Source organism: Malurus melanocephalus, unplaced genomic scaffold, assembly GCF_030028575.1.
Source record: "Malurus melanocephalus ecotype Western Australia unplaced genomic scaffold, MMel_1.1 scaffold_451, whole genome shotgun sequence".
Taxonomy (NCBI): Eukaryota; Metazoa; Chordata; class Aves; order Passeriformes; family Maluridae; genus Malurus; species Malurus melanocephalus.
In genome coordinates this window covers 261,400-275,326 of record NW_026623683.1, presented here as the reverse complement: position 1 = coordinate 275,326, position 13,927 = coordinate 261,400, and the positions used below count along the sequence as shown (strand labels likewise).

At 38.6% G+C, this 13,927-nt stretch overlaps 1 protein-coding gene across 3 annotated transcripts in view; it reads left to right on the top strand.

Annotated features, from left to right (window-relative positions):
• The window catches only part of DPY19L3 (dpy-19 like C-mannosyltransferase 3), a 30,573-nt gene extending 17,159 nt beyond the window's left edge, over positions 1-13,414 (top strand). For 2 of the 3 annotated variants that reach the window (XM_057380380.1, XM_057380379.1), the window contains 6 exons: positions 53-164; positions 681-737; positions 4,871-4,953; positions 11,569-11,701; positions 12,350-12,508; positions 13,124-13,414. In XM_057380380.1, the coding sequence (XP_057236363.1) occupies positions 53-164; positions 681-737; positions 4,871-4,953; positions 11,569-11,701; positions 12,350-12,508; positions 13,124-13,285 (706 nt within the window). In that variant the 3' untranslated portion in view covers positions 13,286-13,414. Of the gene's footprint in view, positions 1-52; positions 165-680; positions 738-4,870; positions 4,954-7,082; positions 7,395-11,568; positions 11,702-12,349; positions 12,509-13,123 lie in introns of those variants that run through there. The other variant, XM_057380381.1, reaches the window with a different exon arrangement.
• Positions 13,415-13,927: the final 513 nt, after the last annotated feature.

Sequence of the window (13,927 nt, the reverse complement as noted above, 5' to 3'; positions counted from 1 at the left end):
TCAAACAGCTTTGCAGAGCTCCAGATGATCATGAAAACATCTGTCCTTCCAGAATGAAGTACCTCTGGACATCCCACATGTGTGTATTTGCATCCTTTGGCCTGTGCAGTACAGAGGTTTGGAAACTTTTCCTGAAGTGTCTCCATCTCTACACATCCCAGAGGGTGAGCAGGGGACTTCCAGAACTTCATCCAGTGGGTTTTGGACCATATCTAAACCAACTCAAGTCTCAGAGTTGAATATTGTTTGTAGTTCTCTTAAACCAGGTATCTTTGCTGTACATTTGTGTAAATTTAGTAAGTAAAATATTTTTTCTAGTGGTTTCTATACTAAACAATTCCATTGGAATACACTAGATGGCAATATAGATGTGGCTACGAAAAATAACSACAATTTTACTAAAAAAGGCTCCATATTAAGATATCATCAACAGTCTGAGAAGACCTTTTCAATTATACTGAATGAGAGTATTTCCATTTTGTAGGATGTAGATTTAAAAATATAAATTCATCTTTTGTGATTGATCTGTAATTAGGGTTTTACTTGAAAACAAAATCAGAATGTGGTCTTAAAATTCTATAAATTCAACTACATGTTAAATATTTCAGATGTCAAGACATTAAAAATTAACTCTTAARTGTATCATCAAAATAACCAATTTTTTTTTCAATTTCTCTTAGACACAGGTGATTAAGTATTCTATACCAATAATTACATTACTGTACATTTCRTATAAGGTAAGAAATTTTTTCTCAATGTTTTGGCATTTTTTTAGTTGTATGGAATTTTCTCATAGAATGGCGTTATTTTATTAATAACTACATACAAGATTTGTAACTTAATTTTAAAAATGGGGATAAACTACCGAAGTGCAAGGAAGGACCTTTGTGCCTATGAAATTGTCTGTGAAGGTTTGGCTTATTTGATCCAMAGTATTTGTTCACAGGCACAAATGTTTGTTTCACTGAATATGTAAGTAACAGGTGTTATTTAAGTGCGTAATTTTATGGAAATGGGAGTTGTCTCTTTTGTTTTTAACTAAGTTGTGGATAATATGCAGATTGTCACATTGTGTAATGATTTATTGTAGGAGCACAAATAATATTCTATACTGCTGTGCCTCAGTTTTAAAGTACAGGAATTATTAAATGGTCAAATACCTGTGTTGTCATCTGTCTGTTCTAGAAAGARAATATTTCTATTGTCAAACACTTTAATGTAAATATATAAAACATACTTAAATCAATAACATATACAAGATTATCAATCTGTCAGCAGTGAGATTTAGAACACTAAATGGGCAAACCATGCTTGTAATCTATGTTCACAAAGATAAAAGATTCAGATTCTACTATTGTTTCTGCAAAAACTGATCTGAGTTGAAAATTTTTGTTAAATAATTTCCTTCAGAGAAACACAAGATTGCCTTTTAAATAGTATTAATGAAATTAGTAGTAAAGCATAACAGTTAAAAAAGCTACTAATAAGAGTTCACTCCAGTAGTGTGTTCCCCCTGATAAAACAAACACAAAGTCAAAAAAATACTGTTTTCTACTCAAATTGTCTTATTATTCTGTTYGAGGACTTTTTAGGACTTTCTTTGTCCACTGATGTGCTGGTTAGGGAAGTAATTTGCATCATCCCTGAATATGACACAAACAATGCAATTTCTTTTGACATGGGAGATACCAAGAGCATGACATTCTGATAGTTGAATGTGACAGATCACTAGGAATAATTTTCCTTCCACTCTTCATGAGCAGATGTAAAGTTCCTACATCCTGTCAGATTCAATTCTGAAGTCAACAGAAACCACTGATTTCATGGGCTTTAGAGCAGTCATTAGTTCTGCTCAGTCTGCCTGAAAAGCATAATTTTTGTGTTTCTTCTAAATAGAGGAAATAGTTTTTATTGACATTAAAAATAATGTTTTTCAAATTTCTCAGTGGGAGTGAGAAATTCATCATCTCTGAGTGGTTCTGAGTCAGTTCTTATAGTTGAGCTACAGAGAAGTGGATGTCTCTGGGGGTCTTTTCTGCAAAGCTGAACGAGTTGGTGAGATGCCTCAGAGATCACAGAATATTCTGAGCTGGAAAGGACCCAGCTCAGCACATGTCCCACATTCCCTGGCAGTGGTCAGACAGGAATTCTTACAGAGAGGTCCAGAAAGTACCCATTACTTCTATGAGAAGTGGTTTTACATTCTCTCCCTAAAACCTTAGACAGTGGAAGGAGATTTTTGGAAAAGAGATTTCTCTTTCTCTTTTCCAGACAAGAATTTATCTGTTCAGTCACTGCTCAGATTGCAAGGACAGTTTYTCTGTACACCACAAAGTTAACTGGTCATCAGGGCTATATTCTTGAAAATTTTTGGTGTTYCATTATCTGTTACATTTGTCAGAAGAACTATTCTACAGTGCAGTTCCTCAAAATAGGACTTTTATGGGATTATTAACCTAATCCTCAATAAGCTAATGAAAGCTTCTTTTGAAGCATGTGGTTACTACAGCCCCAAATACATCACTTGAACAATAATTTATTGAGATGCAGATGCAGCTACAAAGCTGGCTTTCTTTCAGATTTCAGGTACAGGATGTTTTGAGACCTGTAAAACATCTGTATTTCTCTATACATGTCTTCCTCATTAATATAGTGCAAAACATTGGAAGTATTTCCATGCATGCTTTAGCTGTGCTGCAGATAACACATACATAATGCAGTACCAAGTAGTRTTTATGTTTCACTTCTTACACTTTGTAGATAGATTTCATCTTTATCTGTGTTCATTGTATTTTAAATTCACAATMATACTCATCAATTTGTGGTTTTATGTCAGTCATTCCTGAATAAATTGTTGGTATTTAAGGTGAGCTCTCAAGTTTGAGCATTCTAATTCCTGGGTTTGCCAAATAATCTTGATTTCTCTTTGCTAGTAAACTSTCCATTCCTTTAATTTCTCCAGCTGCATTTTTATCTTCATCATGGCCAAGTCCTTTTGCTCCAAACATGGACATTTATTTCAGTACATACTGCAGCATAGACCCACGATCKGAGCAGTCTTTGGCTACACTGAACAGCTACAGTTTAGGACTAATTAAGCCACTTGACAACTCGTTTATTTTCTGAAGTCTTTGACCCCAGAGACAAGTACTGCTACAATTTGGAAATCTCTTTTACATTTCCCTCACTCTTCTGAGCAGTTTGTTACATACCTGATATGCTCCATCTGTTCTTTTTATCCTCTCYTGGTATCACTGTACACTTTTTCCTCAATCTGACATATACTTGATTTACAAAACAAACTTCTGTGTTATTGGTCCATATTTTTGTATGCTTTACTTTTTATTTCTTTTGTAATTCTCTTGTATTTGGAACTCCTGAAGTTCCTTAGTTTTCTCTTGGCTCTAACATAATCTGGAAATGTTTCAATTCAGTARTAGCAAACCCCATTACCAACATTTTCCTCCAGTGGAAATTGCTTGTCCTCAGAAGTTGAAGTAACTTTAAAAACCTCCGGAGAGTGAATGCTGTGAAATAGTTCCTGCACTCGCAGGGAGCTGTATCCCTGGATCCTCCAGAGGTTACAGGGCAGGTTGCAATGACTGAAAAGCAAAGCCATTGCTCCTGCCTCGACCCTGAAGGACCCCAAGCTCTCAGAATGTTTAGTTATTCAGGGCAGTTAAGTAACAAAGAGAGGAAATTTTGATTCATTATGAGACTCCACAGTCTTATTTCACAACAGCTGAATTTACTAATCTCTGAGAAAGCTTCTGAAGAGTAGAAATACATCTGTTACACTGCTGTACTTCCCAGAGCTTCCCCAGGGCTGTGATGCTGCCATGGCTCCATCTGGGCCRTGCCAGGAGTACTTGACCAGGTGTAGCAAGTAAACAGTTAAATCAGTGAGTATCTTAATAGTCCCAATTATAGCTCCTGCCCCCAGTCCTGCCACCTAATTGCAGTTTTAGTAAAAGAATGGCTGTGTTTGCTAAGGGGCTCAGCAGCACCACATTCAAATTCCTCCTGAACTCTTGGATGAGCTTTATATAAACGGGATGATTTATGGCTTTTTAGATTATCAGGTGGGTTTTCTTACMGTTTTTCCAGGAGAGTTTCAGTTTTCAAACCAGCAATCCTTATTATCTAAAGGATAAGGTTTGGAATAGGTTTCACCATAGCATCCTCAGTAAAGACTGATGCACAGYGATCTGTCATTAGCATTGTCTTTATCTTCCTTGATTGCTCCCTTCTGCCCTAGAATATTCATTGGCTTAAACAATAAACACTTAAACAAATCATTGCTCCCTTAGCTTTTGGGGGGGAAGGGTTAAGCTTTTCAGAATCTGCCTCCTTCTTTCTCTGCTCAAAATTTGATTTATGTATTCTTTATCTGCAGTAAATTTTGAAATGCTTTGCCCCTAAAGGTTTATCCGTTGTTGTCATTCAGTCACAGTTTTATTTTTGCCTTCAGTGGTTCTCTGTTAATTCAGAYTTCTGAAATACCATTAATGGCATCCAGAGCACATCTAATGATGTTTAYGTCTGATACAGATTTCCTACCTTTTATTTATTTAATTTTGCATTTCCTTTCCAAACTCAATGTTAATTCTTGGGGCCTTTCCTTATCACAGTTCTGGTCCTGCTGGTCATCTGGCAGGAGCTGCAGATCTCAAATTCTGAAATGGTGTTCATCCTGCTGTGACAGCCACCTCTCCTTCCTGGAAGGGTAGATAGATACCCTTGTGTCTTGCCATTTACCCAACAGCTGGACAAGGATAGTTGCCAGCAAAGAGGAAGTAATACATTTCAGCATTCAGAAYTTGTTTTGTTCATTCTGTCTTCAGGTTGTTCTGTTTTGTTTCCATTTTAGTTCTGGCCAGGAATAATGGATGAACTATCAGAGCTGAGAGAGTTCTATGACCCAGACACTGTGGAGCTGATGAACTGGATTAAGTAAGAGGATTTTTTCTCTATTTAAGTTAAATGCTATTTGTGTAGATCTAATGTTCTTAGTTATAGTGTTCTCCTTATTTGTCACAGCTCATCAATGAACTCTGGTGACCCGTGGGGATAGTTAGGATGAGTGGGTTAGCAGGAGGTTGGATATGAGCAGCTGTGGAGAGCAGCTCCATGCTCTGGTTCAGTATCACTGCTGTGTTCCACGTGCATCAGGGAACCAGCTGATCCCTTTTCTCCCTTAAGGACACGTGGTTTTCCCAACCAAAAGAGGTAAATTTGGAGGTGTCAAGCTTATCTCATTGTATTATAGCTTCTTCTTTATAATAATAGACCTTTGCAGTGAAATAATTTTAATTCCCACCCCCCAAACTGATGTCCTTCTCAACTCTATAATGTTAAAACTCTTGGATGCAGTGCTGGAAAATTTGTACTCTGCAGTCTGTTTCTTGGACTCTGAAACAATCTAAATTGTTTATGCATTGCTAGAATTAATCCTAGCATGTGTTCCAAACTGCAAACAAAATATTTTTAATTGAACATGAGCTTCTCATAGCCAAGCGTAGATGCAAAGTCTTTCAGGAGTGTGAGTTCATCATTCCAACCCCACCTCATCACTTCTGCTTTCCCACAGAGYATAGGAAGGTATTTTTTTAGGTGGAAACAGTTTGGAACACTGCATATAGAAGATACTGAGAAAAAAAGGCCAGGTAGGATGTTCTCTGGAGGGCTGTGAACTTAAAAGGTTCCCTATTAACATATAGTAACCACCAAAAACTTTCAGGTTAAGTTCTCAGCAGGGAGATTCCAGGGACTTGTATTTATTTGCAACTCTGGCAATGATTTTAGAAAAAGAAAATGGGTTTCATGTTATGGAGGAAAACATTCTGAAAGTAAATCTGAATATACAACATTAAATATTGAACTGTTTGAAGTATTTCCTTGGAGTATTTCCTTCATCTGCAATGAACTTCAGTGAAACTAGTCACCCAGCCTTTTCTCCCCATAGCAACATATTTACACTCCATAATGTTATTTTTCTTTAATCCATAAACTAGAAGGAGTAATTTAGAAGTAAAATATATTACAAGCCTTCACTGACTTATTTTGAAAGCAAGCCATGATTTTTTCCATCATTTAGAATCTTTGCAGCCTTATTGACATGTTTTTGTGACTAATGTTTACCAGCCTGTTCCATTTAGCACTACTGTTTTATTAAAAGATGGTAAATGTCTGATAGTTCAGGTCTCCTGTGTGCAATATATAGAGTTATATATAGATTTATACATAAAATATGCATGTGGAGTTATTCCCAGCCACGAACTTGATTTGACTGGCTCCAATGAGAATAATTTTTCATGTGTTCTTAGTGCTGAGAATGCTAAACTGGTGCTTGTCATCTCTTCATTTCAAGTCATGACAGACAATTACAGAGGGACATTTTTTTACTTAGAATTTATTGTATTTAGAAACATTATTCCTGTAAAGAAGAGTTAATTATCTATGCTTTAAATACCAGTCAACAAAATTTATGGTAAGTTTCTCAAAGTRGGACAGATTTTGTTAAGTTTGATGTGTAAGAGAACTCTTTTACTATACTAACACTTGATAGTTGTGCTGTAGTTAATGACCTGTCAAGGCTGGTGTCAGGAACTAATCATTCATTATTAAAACTCAGTATGAAAAGCTCTAATTTGTCATGTACAGCAGTGAATTAGGAATAACTCATCTGTCTTGCAATCTCTCCACAACAAGAAAACCCTTCTGTCTGCTTAGCTCTAAATGCATATTAACTTGTCCAAATATACAATCTGAATAATGGCCAGCTATTAGTCTGTCCCCTGTGAAGTGTCTGCAGATTTATTTCTTACTCTTCCCCTCACTAAAATTGCCACAGCATTTTCAGGAAGATCTACTGGTTTGTATCTGTACAATTGCAGAGCACAATTTTTTACATAATGATCTTGCACATCCCAGTCTTCTGCTTTTTTTCCTACCCACCACCTCATTTTCTTAGCTTTTTTTAAACAAAAAAGTCAAGAAGCCAGTGCTCCAGGGATAGTTCACAGCTCTGTTCCCAGCTGGGAGGTACATTAAAATTCTTAGTTTTGGTCTTTCTCCCTAAGACAACAGGAACAACATGCTCATTTGTGAGATGGGGAAGAATATCAGTAGAATGAGCAAATCAATAGCGTGAACTTCCCTACTCTGTTTACTTCTGGTAAGTGTTAAAGAAGCAATGTCTTCTGCCTTTAAAGGGGAAAYCTGTCAAGAATTGTGGTATATTTCAATGGCAGTTGCCAAAACTCACRGAAAAAGTCCTTAGAAATCTTGGGCAACAGACAAAACAATGGAAAAGTTAACTGAGACTGAGATTTGGCAGAGCATTGTTGGATGTCAGCTGTACCTGAACCAGTGTGTGGGGGCAAGCACGCAAATTTGGATATTAGTGGAAACCCCACAAATTTCCAAAAGGCTCCTAAGGTTATGCAAATGAAACACCCATGTTTCCATGGTGGTTCTTTCATTTAGTTATTTATAATAATTTATATTAATGGCTGTATTTTAATTTCAAGCCAGGTTTAAATTCTAACTCTATTATTTACATGATTGATTTTTAAGGGTAATCACACTGAAATCACACTAAACACATGTTCCAGACTTTAAAGGCAACATTACACTTTTTCTTCCTTTTTTTTTTTTTATTGTTGTTCTTAAATTCTTGGGTTTTTGTCAGACAGACTTGTCACAAAATTTCAGGCATGAGCTTGAGGGTGCCTGAGAAGTAGGTTTATACCAAATGTGTAGGTGCACTTCTTTATGTGAGCATAATCTGCATGCCTAAAATTGAGACTGGGACTAACAAAAACGCATCTTGTTGCTCTTTCTTTGTGGCTGTCATTTTCCATTTTTGCCATTTTCAGTCTTTCCAAACCAGAGGGAAAAAAAAGAACCATGACAGTGTGACTGAATATGCTTTACTGCCTATCATCTGCAGCTAAACTTGTGATATTTTAATATTGCATTCTGCAAATAAAAGGATTTTCTTTTAAAGAAAAAGAAAAATCTATCATGGCATATTCCTCAGAATCTCCTTTTCTCAAATCCTTTTGCTTTGTAGATTCATACCATAGTGAGGCACTAGTAAAGGAATAATCTGAGACTTGTCAGATTTTATGGCTYTGAAAGCCAACTACAGGGTTCAACTCTGGAGGACTTTTACTAGAAATAGCCATTTTATTTCTATGATATAACTGTAATTGCAATGTTAGCCATTTCTTCCTTAGTGCTTCCTTAAAACCAGCTCAGAATAATTCTTTAGCAATTTAAAAGAAAGTATTACTACCACTTTCAGAGTCTGTGCAAGTAGTTCCTGTGAAACCCTTTTATTTTTAATGAGTTATTCTTTATCATTTATATAATTCTCTGAATTCTTAAGTGTAAGGTAAAGGAAAGCTTCCTACRCTATAATATAGTGCTTAGTTTACCCATTAGCTCAGCTGTAATTAACTTGTTGAAAGCTTAGAGCTTCAAAAATAAATGAGATTATTTGTTCAAAATGCCATCAGGTCTGCTTGGAATGGCATTTAAATTACATAATGTAAATCAGTTTGACCTGCAAGTCCTTGTCATTATTTAGTGACATTTCCTAGAGAATAAATTGTTTGCAGGTTGGGCAGTGTGGTATGGAGCCTGGCAGAGAGCTATAAAAACAAATTATCCTTTCATTTTATACATCATTTGCTCAGACAGTTGTAAAAATTGCTTCATTTTTGTGTAATAGAGAAGTGTCATTCAGAGATTTGCAGCACAAGAGGTGCCCTGGGTGCAGAGCAGTGTGGGCAGTGCCTGGCTCAGGCTGGGCCATGGGCAGGAGCTTCCTGGGATTCAGGAATCATCCTGGCCCTGGGAATGCTCCGTGTTGCTCGTGCCTCTCCAGCACTCAGCAGTGGCCACCCACAAGGGCTCCTGGGCATGGAACTGGAAAGGCAGACACTGCTTGGGGCTGTGTCACCTCCCTGGTGTCACCTCCCAGCTCTCTGCCCAGAGCATTGCCAGTGGAGCACAGGAAAAGAGAGCTTCCAGTAGCTCCTGCTGCTCTGAAACATCTGAGCTGGCCCAGTAAAATRTGGACTGTGATGTGTTTAAAAATATAATTTCCTAGGACTTCAAACCTGTAAATCTGAGTCTCAGGGAAACATCTGCCTTCACTGGAACACTGGATTTTAAACTCCACCTARGACCAAAGCACTTAGGGGGGTTATTTGAAAAGCAAGTGAGGGTCACTCGATTGTCTTCAAGGGACAGGGAGGAGGAAGTGCTGGCAAAACACCTTCTGTCCTGTAAAGAAGGCACTCAGTTGTATTTCGCCCCTTCTGGGCAGGAGTGAATGCTTTTGGAAAGGGGACGAATGCAATCCTGAATATTTTGCATGATCCATCTTCTGAGGGGAGGTTCACTGGGGGCTGCAGCTCTAATCTTTGTTCCCTRGGACCAGGGACAGAGAATGGCTGGAGCTGTGCCAGGGTAGGATTAGGCTGGAGATTGGGAAAAACTTCTTCCCCTAGAGGGTGCTGGGGCACTGCCCAGGCTCCCCGGGGAATGGGCACAGCCCCGAGGCTGCCAGAGCTCCAGGAGCATTTAGACAGTGCTCTCAGGGACAGAGTGGGATTTTTGGGGTGTCTGTGCAGGGCCTGGAGTTGGACTGGATGGGCCCTGTCAGTCCCTTCCAACTCAGTGTATTCTGTGATTCTAAATTTTTGACRAGCAGTTTTACCAGTAGGTTATTGATCAAAGGGCACTACTACCTTTCCTTTAGCTTTCTTTTGAAAGAAAAGAGGCTGCAGGCTGGTTTATCTTTTTTGTTTACTTTTTTCCTTGTAGTTTTGCCCTTGGTACTTGTTGGGAGGGGCTGTGTGAGTGGGTTTAAGAAAGTTTTGAGTCTGCTGCAGAGCCCATTACAGTGCAAATCTGCAATCAGAAGAGCAGGGTTGCCTTGGTATGGTCAGACAGRTTTTAAAATTTGAACTAATCTGGAACAAGCACAGAAACCTACTTAACAGCAGAAGTTGCCTGGCCCAGGCATAAACACAGAAACATGCTGAAGATGCTTTAAGAATCATCATTTTTATTTGGGTGTCTAAGCTGTCCCTCATCCCTGTGTGAGTCCAGCCCATGTCCTTTGCAGTTTAGTCCTGCAGACTTGTGCTTTCCTGCAGATCCAGGGATGAGTGCTCACTGACAGCCTGTCAGGGCCATGCCATTTGCATAGTACTAAATTCTAATAGGAATTAATTTCTTTTGATGAAACATACACTTCATGACACTTGTGGCTTTGAATATTTAAGCAGTAAATTCTTTAGAGATTAAATATTTTCAGACTTTAAAATGAAACTGGTTTTATTAAGTGTTGAAGAACTAGTCTATCAGTAAACTGGCCTATTAAAAATACTATCTGTGGCTTTCCTAGACGAGATTAATGTACCAGTGCAAGAGTTTTTAGGAAGGGTTTGTAATTATTAATTCATTTGCTAAGCATAATCTCTTGAAAGGCAATAGTAAAATTTAATTCTTGTCTCTCAACATTTTTGAGCTGATTGTGGAGCTTAAAGATGASTGACTGTAGCTGCAGTTTCCAAAGCTCCCTAAAGTGCACCCCAAAGTGTCACAGTTACTGGAGTACTTTAGTGTATACATGGGGATGTTAGGCACCCATCCACATTACAATTTCATTTTAGTTGATTTAGTGTGTGCTGTGTTCTGTTGTTATAGTCTTCATAGCCCCTTCCATGGTTATGTGCCTACTAAGCACTAGAAAACACTTCAGCATATCATGACCAGTTTTAATTACCCTGATTACAGGAGAGTCTACTGCCTGGCACTTTTTCTTTTTGCTCTGCCCTTCCATTGTGTCTTTACGAATATTTTAGATTGTAAACTAAAGGGAAGGTGATAAAAATAATTTTCTTCATTATGGGTATTTGAGTAATCCTGCTATTTGGAATTTCACAGGTTACAGTAGCAATAAGTGACAACATTTCTATCTGGCGTCTTCTGCATCCCCCCTCCCCAGCTTTTCGTAACTGGGGTATCTTTTTCATTGTTTCTCTTCCTCGTTTGTCTGAATAGGAAGACTAATGTCTCATGGAACAAAGTTTCATTCCAAGTGAATGGTGAATGCCAGGACAGGAACAGCAAGTTTTACCACTCAGATTAAATAATTCATTTTATATAAAGCACCTGATATATCAGACACAAACCTAAGTCACAATGAGTTTCTTGAAATACTAAAAGATTAGAATATAGAAACCTATAAATATTCAGAAGCTTTATGAACCTGAGAAATATATGAAATATGGAATAGTTTGAAATTGTCAGAATCATGTTTTCTTTAAATTTCCTCATAGTGCTTAGTAAATTTTTTATTTGCAGTTTATTGTCGTAATTTACCTACTTCATATTTGAAGAAAATAGTTGCTTGAACAGTTTGCTCCCTGAATAGAGGAGAAACAGAAAAATACTTTTATAGTCTTTTTTTTCCTTCTGATCTGTCACAAACATTGCAGAAATGCCCYTGCAGAAACTTTCTCAGACTTATCAATGTTTGTTTAGGTCAAACACTCCAAACACAGCAGTGTTTGCTGGGAGCATGCAGCTGTTAGCAGGAGTCAAACTGTGCACTGGACGGACCCTAACCAACCATCCCCACTATGAGGATAAGAATCTGAGGGAGAGAACAAGGCAGGTAAGAGATTTCTGACTGTTTAAAGTAATTCTTGCTCATGTCAGTGGCTCCACTCCAGAAAGCAAATGYCCTCTGTAGTGGCACTTTGCAAAARGCATCACAATCTTTACTCATGAATAACTTACTGTCAGACACAGGGCCCAGGCTTAYCTGCTTTGGGATSTCCTGACTCACTTCTGGCAGCTGGTGTATGTCTGAGCAGCTCTGTGCCTGGATACCCAGCTAGCCCCAAGGGCACTGSTTTGGCTACTGTGGCATCAGTAGATCCCACTTGGGCTGTTAAACCCATATGGAGCATTTCCTGATACTCCCTTCAGTTCCCAGACCAGCACACAGCATTATACAAACTAYCCTGAGAAACTGCTCACAGAGCTGGGGGGATTCTTTCCACTTACCCTTGCCTGAACTTGAGACCCTCTCAAAGCCTGACAGCACCATCCAGTGTTGTGTAGTCAGCAGCATCACAGCCATAACACACAACTCTGTGTGGCTACTGAATAAAGCATTTATAGATTGTTTCTATAATACTTCACTCACATGGTTTCTCACTCTCAGTTGTCTGGCTTGAGGTAGAGGAGTCATGACAGAGCAAACAAAGCAGTAGCAGTGCTGTGGTGTGTGTTAGAGCTGTGTTTCCTTGTTCTCCAGATTTACCAGATCTATGCCAAGCGATCTCCCGGTGACGTGTACAGCATCCTGCGCTCCTTTGGCACGGACTAYGTGATCCTGGAGGACAGCATTTGCTACGAGAGGAGGCACAGCAGGGGCTGCCGCCTGCGGGACCTGCTGGATGTAGCCAATGGCCACGTGAGTGTTACAGAAATCAAGGAACAACATGCATTTTGCTTGACTTCACTTTGAAATCCAGTTACAATTTGAGGTAGCTCAGCRTGTTTGTACTGTGGGAAGGAAAATCAACTGGAGCCCTTAGACATTCTCAAAATGGCTAAATTAACACTGCTTGCTTGTAAGGGTATTTGAGAATAAAAAAGAAGGAATTGAGCCTGGGCAGGATAAGGAATCACTTTTTGATGAGCTCCAAGTTAGCAGTACACAAGCTGAGTTCTCTCCCAGGTGTATATATCAATTCAGACATGCAGTTCCCCCTCAGAAGCAGTGTGGTTCTGTTACTACTCYGTGTCAGGGGAGTCAGGCATTTCTGGGGCTGAGATGGAGCCAGAGCAGACTGCACATGTCCAAGCAGATACAGACCTCTGATATGGCAGCTTTATCCATTTAGAGACAATAGTGTAACTCTTAGAGGTTTAAAGCTGTTTTCTTCCTCCTGCTTGTTTCATACTGTGAGCAAACCTGGCCAGCCTGACCCAGTGAATGAATTGTCGAGGTTGTTTTGAACTTGTTATTGCCTGTAATTGTGAATTGGCTAAAGATATTTCACACATCTATTCCATTTCATTGCAGATCATGGATGGCTTGGGAGAAAATGAACCTGATTTGAAACCTTCATTGTATCCTCGCTTCTGTGAGGAAATTAAAAAAAACCTTCCTTCTTACACCATGCACTTCACCAGAGTGTTTCAAAACAAAACATTCCATGTTTACAAACTTGCCAAGCATAAATAATGTTTCCACCCACGGCTTCAAGTTCAGTATTCACTGCTAGGACCCACATTAGGAAATGCAGCTGAAGTTTACAAACAAGTTACATTTCTAAGACATTTTACACTAATGGTTCCTTGTTTAATTACTCTTTTTTTTAGACAGTTTAGTTTTGATAACATTCTTGATGTCACCAAAATTTTCATAGATTCATAAAGAAATGCTAGCATGGACCATTTTGATAATGAATTCTGAGCCTCTCAATACTTAGGTTATAATTGTTTTCCAGTTTTAACTGATTGGAAGACAAAGGCAGCAGCCTGTGGGAGCACTGCTGAKTGCCAGCCTGTGAATCTACTCAGCAGTTCAGATTTCTGCTCTCGAGTGACAGAAATTCAGTGAAAGCAGCCCATGATACTCCTATCTTGAGTAAGCATTACCTTTATGAATCCTGCAAACAGTCACAAAATGAAGTTTCGTCTTACAGTCYGATCCTTTTTGACAGATCCTTGTGCTCTTTCAGTGCCTCTTTTTTGAATCCTTTGGGAATGTATGTGGATATGAGTTTCCAGTCTTGTGAGTGTGATTGCAGAATCAGTGAGTGCGGATTAAGCAAACAGTTTTGAAGAAAAAACTTTACTCTTTGGTCCAGCATTTTTAGTGATC